Source organism: Perca flavescens, chromosome 4, assembly GCF_004354835.1.
Source record: "Perca flavescens isolate YP-PL-M2 chromosome 4, PFLA_1.0, whole genome shotgun sequence".
Taxonomy (NCBI): Eukaryota; Metazoa; Chordata; class Actinopteri; order Perciformes; family Percidae; genus Perca; species Perca flavescens.
In genome coordinates, this window is record NC_041334.1 from 7371510 (window position 1) to 7386653 (window position 15144).

The 15144-nt window shown below is 41.0% G+C and overlaps 1 protein-coding gene across 1 annotated transcript; it reads right to left on the minus strand.

The window, feature by feature from the left end:
- Positions 1 to 748: 748 nt before the first annotated feature.
- Positions 749 to 2837, minus strand: LOC114554447 (transcription factor 15-like). The gene is made up of 2 exons (XM_028576300.1): positions 1901 to 2837; positions 749 to 986 (listed from the first exon to the last, which is right to left on the minus strand). The coding sequence occupies exons 1-2, from the start codon at positions 2381 to 2383 to the stop codon at positions 921 to 923; spliced, it is 549 nt and encodes a 182-aa protein (XP_028432101.1). The 5' UTR covers positions 2384 to 2837; the 3' UTR covers positions 749 to 920.
- Between the last annotated feature and the right edge of the window lie 12307 nt (positions 2838 to 15144).

Here is a 15144-nt window from a genome sequence, read left to right on the forward strand (position 1 = left end):
TCACAACACCAGCTCAGGTGGATGGACAGGTCTGTCCTCTCACATTTCATTCCTGAAACTGCTCTGCTGTACGCTACAAGTCTGTTTGTGAGCCGAGCTTCCCAAAGAACGATGCAAACTTTTATGACTTTGTCTCATACTTTACCCAATACAGCTAAGGGGGAGAGGCACCAACAGCATCTCTGTAACTATGATACAGCCATTTGTCCAGCAGTCTGCTAATGCTTTGATAATTTGACCTACAGATAACAGAAGACGTTATTTATTTGTTTATGTAAATAAACCTTAACCAGCATCATACAACTTTGATAACACATTTGGTTATCATTTGTTGTTCGTTCATTATTGGAGAACTTTAAATTAATCTAAAAGTAGCCTAAAAGGATATTCTTTTGGATTATGGAGTGTGCCTTTTAAGAAATAATAGGAGATTAGTATTATCAATGCCGCTCTCTGATAATAAACCTTTTAGTAATACAGAGCGGGTAATGTTGTATAGTCTATGGTCAGTAAATTTCAAACCGCTGTAAAGTATAAATAAACAAACTTGTCCGATGTAACTAATTTCTTTTTTTAAATTTGAACATATTCTGCCCCTTTTGAACAATTCCACTGTGTGTCTAGTTCACTAATTCCCTGAACATGTTTGTCATTCAAATGAAAAGAACATCCATGAACATATAGCAGCTGTATGGTCTAATTTGAAAGTGAGAAATTAACTATTTTACTATGACATTAGTTAGTGTCCTGGAACGAGTGACTGGTGCCAATCCTCCTCTCTCATACAGGGTTAAGTGAGCAAAACCAAAACTTCAGAGTAGTCCTCAAAGACTGAGATGCATCCAGACTCTCGGAATGATTAGTGGAGGTTTCCTCCGAAGTCTGTTCTGAAAAGTCAATCCAGTCCTACTCAGACAGTTTCATCGTCGACTTATTTGTCTCGCACTGCTTCCATGCATTTTCACACAGTCTCGTTTGTCTTTCACCTGTGAACAAAGAGGGAAATTATTGTCACTGTGTATCTATAGGAAATATTATTGGCTAAACACAATTTCTAAGTTCAGATGTTTTGCTGTACTTTCCTAAGAGCATATTCATATCCATTACAATCCATTTGTTTTCCTTTAAAGGATATCACCATGCACTGGATGATAAGGCACCAATAAACAAACTAAATCCCAACATGGAGATTTTAAAAATGGACCCGTCCATTTTACTGAGATGCATGCAGCATTGTGGCCCCACAGTGTCATATGACCTCCCTGTAAAATGGAACAGACTCATTCCAGTCAAACAATTTGATGTAGGCTACTGATGAACTGTTGGAAAAAGTCCAGTTAGAACCCTTAAATCGGATGTAAAATGCAACAATGAATGCTGGAATAAAATAGCCTACCATATTCATTCTGGTTGTGACAGAATAATGCCAATAGGCCTATATGACAGCAATAACTGGCTACTGCTGCCAACCTGTCCAGGAGAACTACATTCTTGAAAACAACTTTTTTTGGTCCCTTCTCTTTCCACAAAGATACACACACTGTAATCCGTAAATGAATACCTTTTCAGAAATATTATGGTTTTCTTGGACATTCGACACACAAATGTAGCCCACGTTTTATTTAAATAATCCAACCCTAAATTTTGCAATCGGCAACACACATATTTTGCAGAAACTATAATGCAGGAATAACGGCGGGCGGACGTATAATAAAAGTATAAACTGCATTGTAAAAACATTTGCGTTGTATAGGCTATAGCCCATAAGTCGTATTAAACAGTAGAGGAAAAAATACCTAAAATAAAATGGGCTGTGTGTAAGGCTTGCCAACGAGAAAGACATTTTAAAATAGCCTAGTGTTTTTCTGAGAGCAAAGGGCGTATTTACTGAATATTTTACCCCTTTCCGTTGGTTGCTGAGGCAGAATGTGCAGATATTCCGGGGCTGTTTGCCTTCTCTACCCCCCTTCACCTCCTTGTAGACAGCCTTGAGACAAGGCTGTCCGTCCTCCCTCCCGTCCCCGACCACAAGAACGTTGGCCAAGTGGGAGATATAGCTGGACGCCAGGCGCAGCGTCTCGATTTTGGAGAGTTTTCTGTCCACCGGTTCCGTAGGGATGAGTGTCCGCAGCGCCGTGAAAGCCGTGTTGACGTTCTGAGTCCGGTGTCTTTCCCTGGCGTTAGCGGTGTTTCGATGCGGCACCACGACGCCGGACACCCGCCTATAACTGTCCCGCGGAATCCCGCAGCAGCCGTAGCCCTGGTCGGTGCTGCCGTCGCTCTCGCTGCGGTTCCCCTCTTCGTCGTCCGAGATCAAGGTCAGGTCAGCGGGGTAAGAGAAGGGATGGGTCGACACTGGCCTCAGCATAGTAAAAGCCATCATATGTAGGCAAGTGTTTCCCAGGGGAAAGCCAATCCCTTATTTTCAAGTAGAAAACAGCAGCATGCAGACAAGAGCCGCGCGTAAACTTAGCTGTAACTCGGAGGTTTAGACAGCAGTAGTCCCCAGTTAGTTTTGACACTTGTCCATAGGATGGTCCAGTGTGATAGTCATCGTGTCAGGGAGGGTTCTTATAGCAGCTAAAGGAGCCCCTCAGCTGCATGAGGAGGGGTGGGGCACATGCAGGGTTACCATCCTCCCAAATGTTTTGGTCCTAAAAGTCACAGGCATTTGTTGAGTATGGCGAGATGTGAACACCTTCAACAAAATTAGCCATTCGTTTTTATGAGTGGTGATCCATTTGTAAAGGCTGGAACTTCAGGGACAAAATGACACACATACACTTTGGAACCATAGTTTGGTGACCTTTACATGCACCCAAAGCTCAATGGTTCACTGAATGGTTTGATGACAATAAAAACGCTGTGGAAAAATAGTGCTACAAAACTGAAAACATGTATATAAGTACTGTGGCTCAGGAAGTAGAGCTTCCGTCATCCACTAGTCAGAAAGTCAGTGGTTCGATCCCTGGCCCCTGGAGTCTACATGTCGAAGTGCCCAACAACAAATAAAATAGTTAAAGGAGAATTTCGGCCAATTTTTACGTTAATCTTGATCGCTATAGCTACGCGAGTACTTTCGATAGAAAAAACCCCGACCCGAATCAGTGCAGGTAACACTGAGAAGCTGCAGCTACGTACTACAAGCGTCCCCTGAGCTAAAACGGCAGTGCTCGGGGCAAGTTTTAGAGTGCCTTTGTGCCTCTTAACAGACACAAAATGCAATTAATATGTCTGTGCCACAAGAACAGGGCCCTTACGTGTCAACAAGATGCGTTTTCAACTCAGACATTGTTTAAATTCACCTACCCTGGTCCCTGTCTCGATCCTGCCAGTAGCTAGCTTGCCCTGCTAGCTGATAGCCGTTAGCTGCTAGCTGCTGTTTGGTGAGTGTATTCCGTGAGGCTTCTGTGATAATCATCCCAAAAACAATCCACGGAGCGGTGGTGGTGTGGCTATGTCCTCCAGAGGACAGGTCATGTCATGTCTTGAAGTGTATTCCCCCCTAAAAAAAACAATAGTGCGGTAGTAGCTGTTAGCTGCCCTCCGGTGAGTGTGTACAGCCAGATAGCTGTTAGCCGTTAGCTGCTAGCTGCCGTCCGGTGAGTGTATTCAGCCAGACATCTGTGATAATCATCCCAATAAAAATCCACGGAGCGCCCGGTGGTGTGGCTATGTCCCCCAGTTACTGAAGGCTACCTTTAGCTTGTGCTTGGAGCAGCAAGTTAATCTGCCTGTTTCCCTTCTGTCTGTCAGTCTCGTTCTTTCCAACTCTTGAGGCTAGTTCTTCGTCTGTATACTCTGGTTCGAATAAATAAGGATGACCATCAAACGCAAAATTCTTCATACTCCAAGCTTCTTCCGTTATAAACAACTCCGCTTTTCACTCTTCACACACACTACGCTCCAATCTGCAACTGTTTACCTTTTTCTGCTACAACTGAATTCCCAGGAGACCGCGCGATGCAACAGCTAGGCTTCAGTAACGCTATTACTGTGCAAGCCACAGACATCGTTTATCCCGTTTCCATGTAGTTACATAGTCACTGATATGGTCATAACCACTACAGTGCTAAATTACCTATTTTGAGGGGGAAATAATCTAAACCTTTCGCTGCAAAGGCATGATCTGTCCTATGCAGGATATCCACCAACCCACCGGGCGCTCCGTGGATTTTTATTGGGATGATTAGCACAGATGCCTGGCTGAATACACTCTCCGGACGGCAGCTAGCAGCTAACGGCTAACAGCTATCTGGCTGTACACACTCACCGGAGGGCAGCTAGCAGCTAACAGCTACTACCGCACTATTGTTTTTTTAGGGGGGAATACACTTCAAGACATGACATGACCTGTCCTCTGGAGGACATAGCCACACCACCACCGCTCCGTGGATTGTTTTTGGGATGATTATCACAGAAGCCTGTCGGAATACACTCACCAAACGGCAGCTAGCAGCTAACGGCTATCAGCTAGCAGGGCAAGCTAGCTACTGGCAGGATCGAGACAGGGACCAGGGTAGGTGAATTTAAACAATGTCTGAGTTGAAAACGCATCTTGTTGACACGTAAGGGCCCTGTTCTTGTGGCACAGACATATTAATTGCATTTTGTGTCTGTTAAGAGGCACAAAGGCACTCTAAAACTTGCCCCGAGCACTGCCGTTTTAGCTCAGGGGACGCTTGTAGTACGTAGCTGCAGCTTCTCAGTGTTACCTGCACTGATTCGGGTCGGGGTTTTTTCTATCGAAAGTACTCGCGTAGCTATAGCGATCAAGATTAACGTAAAAATTGGCCGGAATTCTCCTTTAAGTAGTTAATAGAAGTAGTAAGTACTAGTTGTGGTTAGTACTTACTAAGTAATAAGTTTTAGTTAACTTTTTGTACTTTTACATATAAACACTTTGAAAGCAGGACTATTGCTTTTACTGAATTAAAGGCTCTTATATAATTCTGCTATAATTATTGAATCATATTTCTTCATATCTGTATATCTGTATCAGTGTATCTGTGTCCCAACCAGCAGCGGCAGATGGCCGCCTACCAAGAGTCTGGGTCTGCCTGTTTAAAGGAAGTTTTTCCTCGCCACGGTCGCACAAAATGCTTGCTCTTGGGGGAAATTGTTGGGTCTTTGTAAATTATAGTGTGGTCTAGACCTACTCTATCTGTAAAGTGTTCTGAGATAACTCCTGTTATGATTTGACACTATAACTAAAATGAATTTGAAATTGAAAACGTCTTCCACCAATAGCTGTAAATCGTATGCTATAGTCTGCACACTTAGAGATGTCCGTAGGGCTCTCCATCACCATTATCCAAACACCCACTGAGGGAAAATCTTTTGTAAGATGCTTTTCATCGCTCCTCTGTGTCCCCAGAAAGGATGCATAGTATCCTGGATCCATGAAATAACTGGCCTTTAAAGACTAAAATCTGCCTGCTTTTATGGGAATTTGATATAGGGGTGTCTATACTTATGCCCCCTGTCTTTTAAGGAAGAACATTTATTTATTTACGATACATTATTCATTCACAAAGAAAATTGGTGTTCTCAGAGGTTGTTTTTTTTTTTTTCAATTAAGGCATTAAGATCAATTTCCAAAAGATGATTTTTTTATTCCTATTTTTAGTCAACTTTAGCAGGGGTTCCTATACTCATAAGCATCACTGTATGGCTTGAGATGTCATAAGGCTTTTGTGACTTATGGCCTTGTACCTTGCAGACATTTCATGCAGGTCAGAATTTCCTCTCAAAATTTTCTTTCAAAATCGGTTTTAGATATACCAATCTCTCCACCATTTTTTATCCATTTTCAGGCAACAATTAGATAGTTGTGAAGTTGAGAATGTGAATTTGAATGTGGCATGCTTTTGCAGTCTGTTTTCAGGAGTATAATAGGGGGTTCACATGGCAATATATTTCAAACCCTTTCATGGATTTTTTTTATTGAAGATATATCGTTTATCAAATGAGAAAACAAGTTTTTAGACTACAGTACTGCATTATCTTGAAAAGCACATGTTAAAATACTAAGCATTTAAAAAGATGCATGCACATCAACGTGTATTTCAAGACAATGGCACACAATTGGCCCCAGTGCTGGCTACTGTCCTCAGAGTGCCACAGTGATCCATGGCTCTACAGTTGCCCTGTTTCAGTTTGTCTAATGGGTTAATTGCTGTGGGTAAATAAACACTCAGCAGATGCTAGAGGTGATCAAGCTTGAACTTTCTCTGTGGAAACCAAGCAAATGGCTTCCAGATTGACTGGTGCTATTGGAGGGCAGGAGGGACCGACTGCTGAAAAAGGGACAGAGTGTCATCAAAGGGTCTGTTTTTAAAAACAAAACCCCTCGGCCCCCAGCTCAGCTGCACCAACAACGGCGACCTGTGTGGAACCTGGTTCCACTCATAAAGCAGGACACCATGGTGTTTTACCACACGCCACCAGCCAGCAACACGACCCCATTGCACTTTCTCTCCCCCAACACCACCACGCTTCAAAGTTTGGAACCATAAATACTTTAACCCCCCCAACCCCCTGCATCAACTTAAAGGAATGCCATTAAATGCCTGTTGAAGTGATTAAAATACTAATGAAGTGTGTGATGGGCGGGATGTGTGTCAGGAAAAATGTGAGAATGGTACTCAGTGAGAACTTCTTACCATAGTATAAGGTTTCACTAATTGTTTTTTGAAGCTAATACCAATATTATGTGATGAACCTGTCAACAAATAATATTTGTGCTGTTAGTCATCTTTCTAATAAAAGGAATATCATTCTCGTATTGTATTGTATTATTGTATGAGTATTGTGGCAATCTCAACATCCAAAGATAGAGTCTAAAAGTCCCAGTAGTGTCATGAAGACCACCTGTTTTAGGAATTAACAGTTGGAATAATAACTGTTAATTAATGTTAACCATGTCATTAAATTGTTTAGACAGTGATGGTTTAAAGCTGCAGTAATCACAATTGTTTATGTCAACAATGATAATGTGAAAGGTGACAGATGTAGTGACCTATAATTAACACCCAGCCCAGCTCTATGAAGATATTTAGCCACTTTTAGGTCAGTGTTTAGTTTTACAGCACATTTATCGTTTGCTCTCAGTCCTCACATCAACCAGACAAAGTGAGCAACTAGCTTCCTGGGTAGCTCACCTACGGAGCGTGTGCCCCATGTACAGAAGCCCAGTCCTCACCCCAGTGGTTGTGGGTTCGATTCCAACCAGCAGCCCGTTGCTGCATGTCATTTCCCCTCTCTATCCCCTTTCATGTCTAAGCTGTCCTATCAAATAAAGGCCTAAAATGCCTTAAAAAATTAAGCTACTAGCAGTTATTACAGTCGTTGGGTGGATGCAAACACAACAATTAAACGGTAATGTAGCTGTCTGCTGGATTAAAAGTAGGTACATGTTTGCAAACTTTATAACACACTAATATTTCAGGGGTTGTAGATGTCTTCTGCTCCAAGAGACTGGAAAAAGTCTATTGTTTTTCTTTTAAAGGCAGGGTTGGTAACTATTTCCAATCTACACTTTTTTATATATTGTTTGAAATGGTCTTTACACCCCAACAACAATAAATAACTTCCCACATCTGCAGCTGCTGTAATCCTTTAAAATCGCCCACCAAATCACTGCCTTGCAGTCCACTTGAAATAGCCATTACCAAATAACCAAAATAGCTTGTCGATTTTGAAATTGGTTTTATTCTCCCTTAAAGGAACAAGTGAGATAGCCTGGCTCCGCCCTCCTACGTACCACTCAATTTTCATTTTCCTTCAATACTCCGTCTGGGTTTGCGGTATATTCGCAGGTTTTCTCCAGCCAAATCCTCCAATCAGCGAACAGAGGGAGTGGCTGAGAATGATGACGTTGAGGTTCGGTAACCTTCAGTGAGTTCCGTACTAATGGCGGCGGAGAAAGTAATGTAATATCTTCAAGACCCTCCACATGTTGTGTAAAAATCACAATGCATTTTTGTGCACCAAGTACCATCAGAACGGCCATTTCGCAACTAGTTCCTTAAAAAAGAAAAGCACATTTTGGCATTAATAATTTGCAGGTTTTACACCTTGTCAACCATCATGTTACATACAAGTTGATATCTAAATTTTAATAAAAGACCAATACAAGCCAAGAGGTATTTCATTTTAACTACTACATATAGAAAAAAAGTACAAGAGAAAAATAAAAGTTTCCTAAAAAGATTCAGATACCAGACAAAGTAAAGACTTTAAGTAAGTAAAGGTTTTCCGACATCAGGCAGTATAGCCTATTCCCCTCTACAATATCCCCACTACACAGTATGGAGTGAGGCGACGATGAGCTTTTGGCCCGTCAGTGTTAGCTGTCTGCTGGGAAACACTGTGGTCAGATAACTTGACTCATCGACAGCTGCATAGAAGAGAAAAGAGCCTCCTCCTTACAGCCAGCCAGCTGCAGCCTGCTGCTTTTATGATTTATCTGTGGTGTGTGTGTGTGTGTATGTGTGTGTGTTGGTGCTTTATTAGATGGAGCACAGCAGAGACTGACAGGAGAGAGACACTTTTAATAGTTTATACTAAAGTTTCATGTCCATGAAAACAACCATCTACAGTATATTTATTAAGAGCTAATGTATATTTTAAAATAATTTCAAAACAATAACAGTAAGGGACTAAAAAGTCCCTTATTGTTGCACTAAACCTCCCTACGTTTTACCAGAAATCACCTGCTACAAAGGGCTGTGATGTCCTCAACTTTGTGTCTTCAACCATGTTAGATTACTCTGGTCATCACAACTACCCAGTCTGCCTCTTTAAACAAAACTGTATAGCCTATATGTGATGCATTTGTTTCCGCTGAACACAGTAAATAGAAATGCTCTTCTGTTATGAACTGATTTCAAAGAGTGGCAAAACATACAATTCTTTATCTAAAACACATTGGGAATGGCTGCTTTATTTGTCTGACAAAAAAAGAACAGCACTGTAAAACATACTGGAATTTGGTGAAACCTTTTGTCATTAACTTATTAACTTACTAATACACAGGTTTTATTAATTTTAAGTGACCTTATAAGTTCTATTGGGAGAAGCGGAAAGTGTCTCCCACTTTCCTTTGTATTGTATATACTGTATAATTGCAAAAAAGATATTCTGGTGTACTGAAAATGAAAAAGTGGAAAAGTGGAATAGCTGTTCAATTTTGTGTTTCAGTTTGTCTCAAAAGCCTGGAAACAATGGCAAGATGTATTATAGCAATCATTCTGATTTCTCCAGTATTGTACAGTACATGCATAATGAATGTTAATTTTGGCATTGGTCAAAATTTCATAATAACATTTCAGCATATTGTAATGGTCTGAGCGAAAACTAGCCTTCTGCACCTCCTCTTGGCACTGGTTTCAGACTTTAGAAAATCTAGCCCCAGTCAATCACAGGTCTTTTCAGAGAGAGAAAGTGTTCCTATTGGCTGTTCTGCAAATGCAGATGCGTGTGCACACGTCCCTTCAGTAAAATGTCTGCTAACCTTGGCCAAAGGCATAGGGCTGCTGCTAATTCAGTGCTAAACTATAAGATAAGATACTTTATTGTCATCCATACACTAATACACTAATAATGGAAAGTTACATAGGGGAATGAAACTGTAAAAAAAATAGTCCAGTTTATTACCTAGGCAGCAGACATTTGCAGTCTCGCATTGCCAGTCCTTCCTCCACAGCACTACGAAGGCAGGTCTGGCTAGTCCACACAACATTCTGGGATGGGAGAAAAATTGGCTCTGGTTTATTGTCATTTCTTTAAAACAAGCCTCCGGAAGGAACTTGTTTTGGTGGAACATATGTACGTTCAAAAGTTGTTATCGTGCAATATAAAACTCATATTGGACAGATAGTCTAGCTAGCTGTCTGGATTTACCCTGCACAGATCTGAGGAGCAGTTAACCATAGTCCTCACATAAATCCACCGGAGTTTAGAATGCCAACACAAAGAAAGCAGAAGGTAACGGACATCCAGCCTAAAAAGAGGGACATTCAGTGGAATTTCTGGCGGCACCTGAACAATCCTGGAAGTGGAACGCAGTTGACATAGACTAGATTAGCCTTTAGCCTAGCACAAACACTGGCTTGTTTGTTATGTTTAGATTTCTTCTAACACAGCCTCCGACATCTTCTCGTTTGGATGGCAGCATTAGCCTAGGACTACTGCCATCCCAATGAGCCAAATTAGGTAGTTCCTCCTGCTAATCCTGCTAACCACAGCTACGGCTAATGCAAGTTCATGTTTCTGTAGCTAACGTGAGCCTTGATTCACAGTATGTCAAAAGGCTTTACAAAGAAAACAGGAGAATCATTGTCATAGAATTGCCGCTATATAACGGCATCTGAAAGAAATGAATGATTAGTAATTGTACAGGTTATTGTATGAAGTCGCTGCATGCCTGTATTCACTTGATGGGAGGTGCTGGATGGAGAGGGGAGACGGAGAGGTTCAGAAGGAGGTCTCACTCTACTTCAAATTCTTCCTCCCGCAGCTTTTAGGTTTGAAATTGTCAAAGATTATTCAAAATGGTTTTCTTTGGTTTTCTTGGTTTTCTTTCTTTAGCATTCTTTGAAGATGTGTATTGCGGCATTCTAGATCTGGCTGATATGAATAAATCCATGTGGGCTAGGTATACTTGTAGGGGAAAGTGGGGTGAGTTGTGCCAGTTTTTACTCAAAGTGACTTTAAAGTGAAGCCATGACAGTAATACCTTCAACTTAAGGATGTACATAGATTTCAGGATGTGGTGCATCCCTGAGAACAATAACTTTGGATCTGAAATAAATTGTTTCAGAAATATAGCTTTTGGGAAAAAAGTGGTGTTGTGGCACTGATGCGGGGTAAGTTGTGCCTTTGGGGGAATACGTCGGGGTAAATTGTGCCAGTGATTTCTGAAGTAAAACAAAACATTTTAATGTTATGAACTGTAATGCTATATGAAAGCAAGACAAATGCAATAAAAAAATTACTCATTTAAGGTTTATTTAGATATTGTCACCCTATTAAACTGTTGGAATAAGTCATATTTTGTAGTTTGGGAAAACACAAAAAACTTAAATACACAATATGTGATATTTGTGAATCATTTCAGGCAAAAAGGCTTTGGCAATAGATGCCTGTTTACATACATAGAATGCTGTCTGTCAATTATGTAACATATAAGAATAAAGTGACTAGGCTAATTTCTAAACATCCTATTGTGACTTAGGCCACTTGAACTCTTTAATAACATAGTGCAAACTCAAAACTGAAATCATTTGGACAGAGCCAGACTAGCGGTTTCCAATTGCTGCCATTCTTTATGCTAAGCTAAGCTATTCAGCTGCTTGTCCTATCCATCTTCTCATCTAACTCTCAGACAGAAAGCAAATAACTGTTGTTGAACTATACCTTTACAGAAGCAAGGGCCAAGTGTTGTAGCCGTTTAGACCCTCAGTTAACCCAGAGAATGATTAATGATACATTCATCAGTGCAGACGTCTTCTGTGGTAAATGAGTTGGTGCTTCTCATGGGGAGCAAAGCTACTGTAACCCCCAGTATAGTAGCAACAGTATCTGCTTTCATTTGACCCTTGATGTGACCTCAAGATAAGACTCAGCCCTCATCTGCCATCCTCCTCCCATCCCACCACCGTCCTCCACCTTCTCCCCCGCTCCTTCACCTCCTGAAGACGCTGATTGTCTTTCACAGCTCTGAACAGTCTGAGATACCAAGACAGGTGGGGCGGTGTTTCATTCAAAGTTCAACAAATGTTCTCATCCACATCCGCCACATGTCCCACCCCTCGTTTTGAAGACTCAACTTGACAAATTCTTCATTTGAAGATGCCAACTTGTCTTTTCATATGAAATGACATCACTGCGAGACATTGGTCCCGAGTTCCAACTGTGAAATGTTTTATGGGTTGATGTTTCTTGCTTTACACTTTGAGCTGCTATTGGTAACACCAGAGTTAAAATAAACACCCTGAGGCTACTTTATGGGGCTGATATCTAAAAGACACAGGTGTTTCTTGATCCAGGGGCTGATGTACTAGTGTGTCATCATCTCCCATGGGATCCCCAAAGGCCCCCAAACAGACAGAACATTAAGTCAACCCCTGCGATACAGGAAGTCGACTCACACGCAATGATTCTTTTGGAGAAGCCCACCGCTGCCTTTAATGTCCACCAGGCTGGGCTTGGCGTTCCTCTGGCTCACGTCTGTAGCCTTCCTCCAGAGTCACCTGGGACTTCTAAACCAAGGCCTCCACAGGTCAACAGAGTTTATCGCACCAGAGAAATCTACAAGTTGGCTATAAAAGCTTGTCTGACATGATGTAACAGACGTGGCTTGAAGTCTGATAAAGGAGGCTATAAAAAGACTTGAGGTCATTCTCCCTGCTCTGGACATGGCAGTCATATCCTCCGTGTTGATTGGCAAGCAGTGTTGACCTGCAGTGGTGCTCTGCTCCTTTGTCTGTGGTGGAGGTTTTATGTTTGCCGACATGAACAGTAGAGCATGATTGCTTGTTTTTATGGCTATATCCTTTTTAGAGTCTGGCCATAGGGCATTAAGGGGTCAAATGAGCCACATTTGTCATTCTGTACTCCTACCGAAGGAATGCTCCGTGTTTATTTAAAGATATATTATGAAATATTTCTGCATTGAAATGTCTAAAAAATGACTATACCTATGTTATATATTTTGTTTAGTTGTTTTCCCAAATGTTTTCCTCAATGTTTCACCAAGACAAATCAGTAATTTTCATCAAAGTTACGGAGTGTGTTATTTGGTCGTCTGTCTATGGCATCATACCATTACCTCTCTAGTTGCTTTGACTTCCAGCAAAAACACGGGAAACACCCAGAAACACCAGATGATACATTAGAGGGTAATTGTAAATCATACAATGTCAAAGAAATATACTCAGTAACAGTTGTAATGGCAAAAACTTCCACAACACAGTAATACAACATAATTTTTTCATTTATACATGCCACTTTGCAACATAGTTATAGCTTAGAGACCTAATTTATTGATATGATATTTCAATATCGATCCAGCTTACTAGAGTGTGCTATGTTAGGTGACTGCTAATGCTTGGCAGCTAAATGTATGGTAATGTTATAAGGTTAGAACAACATTCAACCACTCACAAATTATTTACAGATACATTTTCATCAGCAATGGTTGTATTTTAACAATGAAGAAAACAACTCCCATATTCCCAAGCGACTTTCCAACGTTGTCTGTGTTTCGATTGAGAGACCCCTATGAAGACCCCTAGGAGCAGAGGTTTTTTTCATGTTGATCTGTCCATTATCTTTTATATTGTTTAGTCTTTACAATGTCCGAATATAGCAAAGAAAGCTCACTTCCCAGAGCCCATGGTGAAGTTTTCAAATTGGGTGTTTTACCTGAACAGTCCAAAGATATTCAATCTGCAGCAACATAAATCAATGAAAAACAGTGTATCTGACAAAAGTGAAGGCTAAATGCTAAATGACTTAAATAATAAACTGATGACGAGTTATGGAATACATTTCTGGCAATAGACTAATCCAATAGGCTAATTGACTAATTGTTTGTAATGTAAGTAATGTAATGTATGTATGTATCTACATTATATTATTATATTAAACAGAAATTGCTTCTTAGAGCTGCATTAATAGATGTTGTGGGCAGCAGAAACAGCTGTAAACACAACACTGACAAAGTTGTTACTTCTTACAGTGAAAACTGTGTGTGTGTGTGTGTGTGTGTGTGTGTGTGTGTGTGTGTGTGTGTGTGTGTGTCACTCTCTCGGTCTCTCTCTCTGTGTGCCTCACTGTGAGAAGTCAAGACAGCCAAAACCAACATGAACCTAGGTGTTTTATTCCGTGCCCAGTGTGGCCAGACAGATTGAATAACAGGAACTATGAATTAAAATTCAGTTATTACATTACGGTTACTAATCTAGTAGTCTCACATTGCCAGTCCTTTCTCCACAGCGCTGTGTAGGAAGGTCTGGTTAGTCCACTCAGCATTCAGGGATGTAAGAAAAACGTGCTCCGGTTTAATGGTATTTCTTTAAACCAATCACAATTGTCATGGAACTAAGCTCCAGATAGAGCAGTGTTGCCACTGCAAAATAGCCTCTGGAAGGAACTTGTTTTGGTGGATGTGTACGTTCAAAAGTTGTTTTAGTCGTGCAACAAAAACTCAGATTGGACAGATAGTCTAGCTAGCTGTCTGGATTTACCCTGCAGAGATCTGAGGAGCAGTTAATCGTAGTCCTCATAAATCGACCAGAGTTTAAAATTCCAACAAAAAGAAAGTGGAAGGTGACGGACATCCAGCATAAATGAAGGACATCCGGTGGAATTTCAGCAATCCCGGATGTGGAACGTCGTGGATATAGACTATTAATCTAGTAATGCTTTGTGGTCTGTTTTCTTGCTGTCTTACCGTGAGTTAGGTGAGACGGTTGATATCAGTTTTGTATCTGTGCATGGACATGAACACATTGACACATGGGCAGGTGTCAAGTAAATTGTGCTGGCTTGCTAATGCTGTTCACTGGTAAGCCAACATTCAGGGATCACTTGGTTTTCGTTCAGAGTTGTAGGGTGTGTGAATCCATGGTTTCGAGGTGCTGAGCTTTGTTGATGGTCAATAAACACCTCCAAACTGTAGTCTGGCTGCTTGGTAAAGCACAATGTCTTATTTTCTTTCACAAGTGTTAGATACTGCCAAACGTTGCATTTGTGTACTCTTGTGTAATTATTAACGTTACTGTCCGCCTCTTGATTTTATGAACACCCTTTGCATGAGACTGTTTTTTAGCTTTTTTTTTAGCGTCTTTTAGCACCTCTCATGTTTTCACACACCCACAAAGTGCCTTCCCAATGTGTTGCTCTCTCTGACCATGAATTTAAGGCAATTTGACTGTCCCTGTGGTCTTTACATCAATAATCATACAGATGTTTCTACAGGCAAACCTGCTCGGCCATTCTTCCTAGCTGACCATGCTGAAATAGAATGTGCAGCGCTTTGCAGTTACAAAAATTCAGAAGTGCACAACCATGTGCTGCGACAATTTGCAGAGCCTTTACAATGGACACAGAGACATGGTGACATCATTTTCTGGC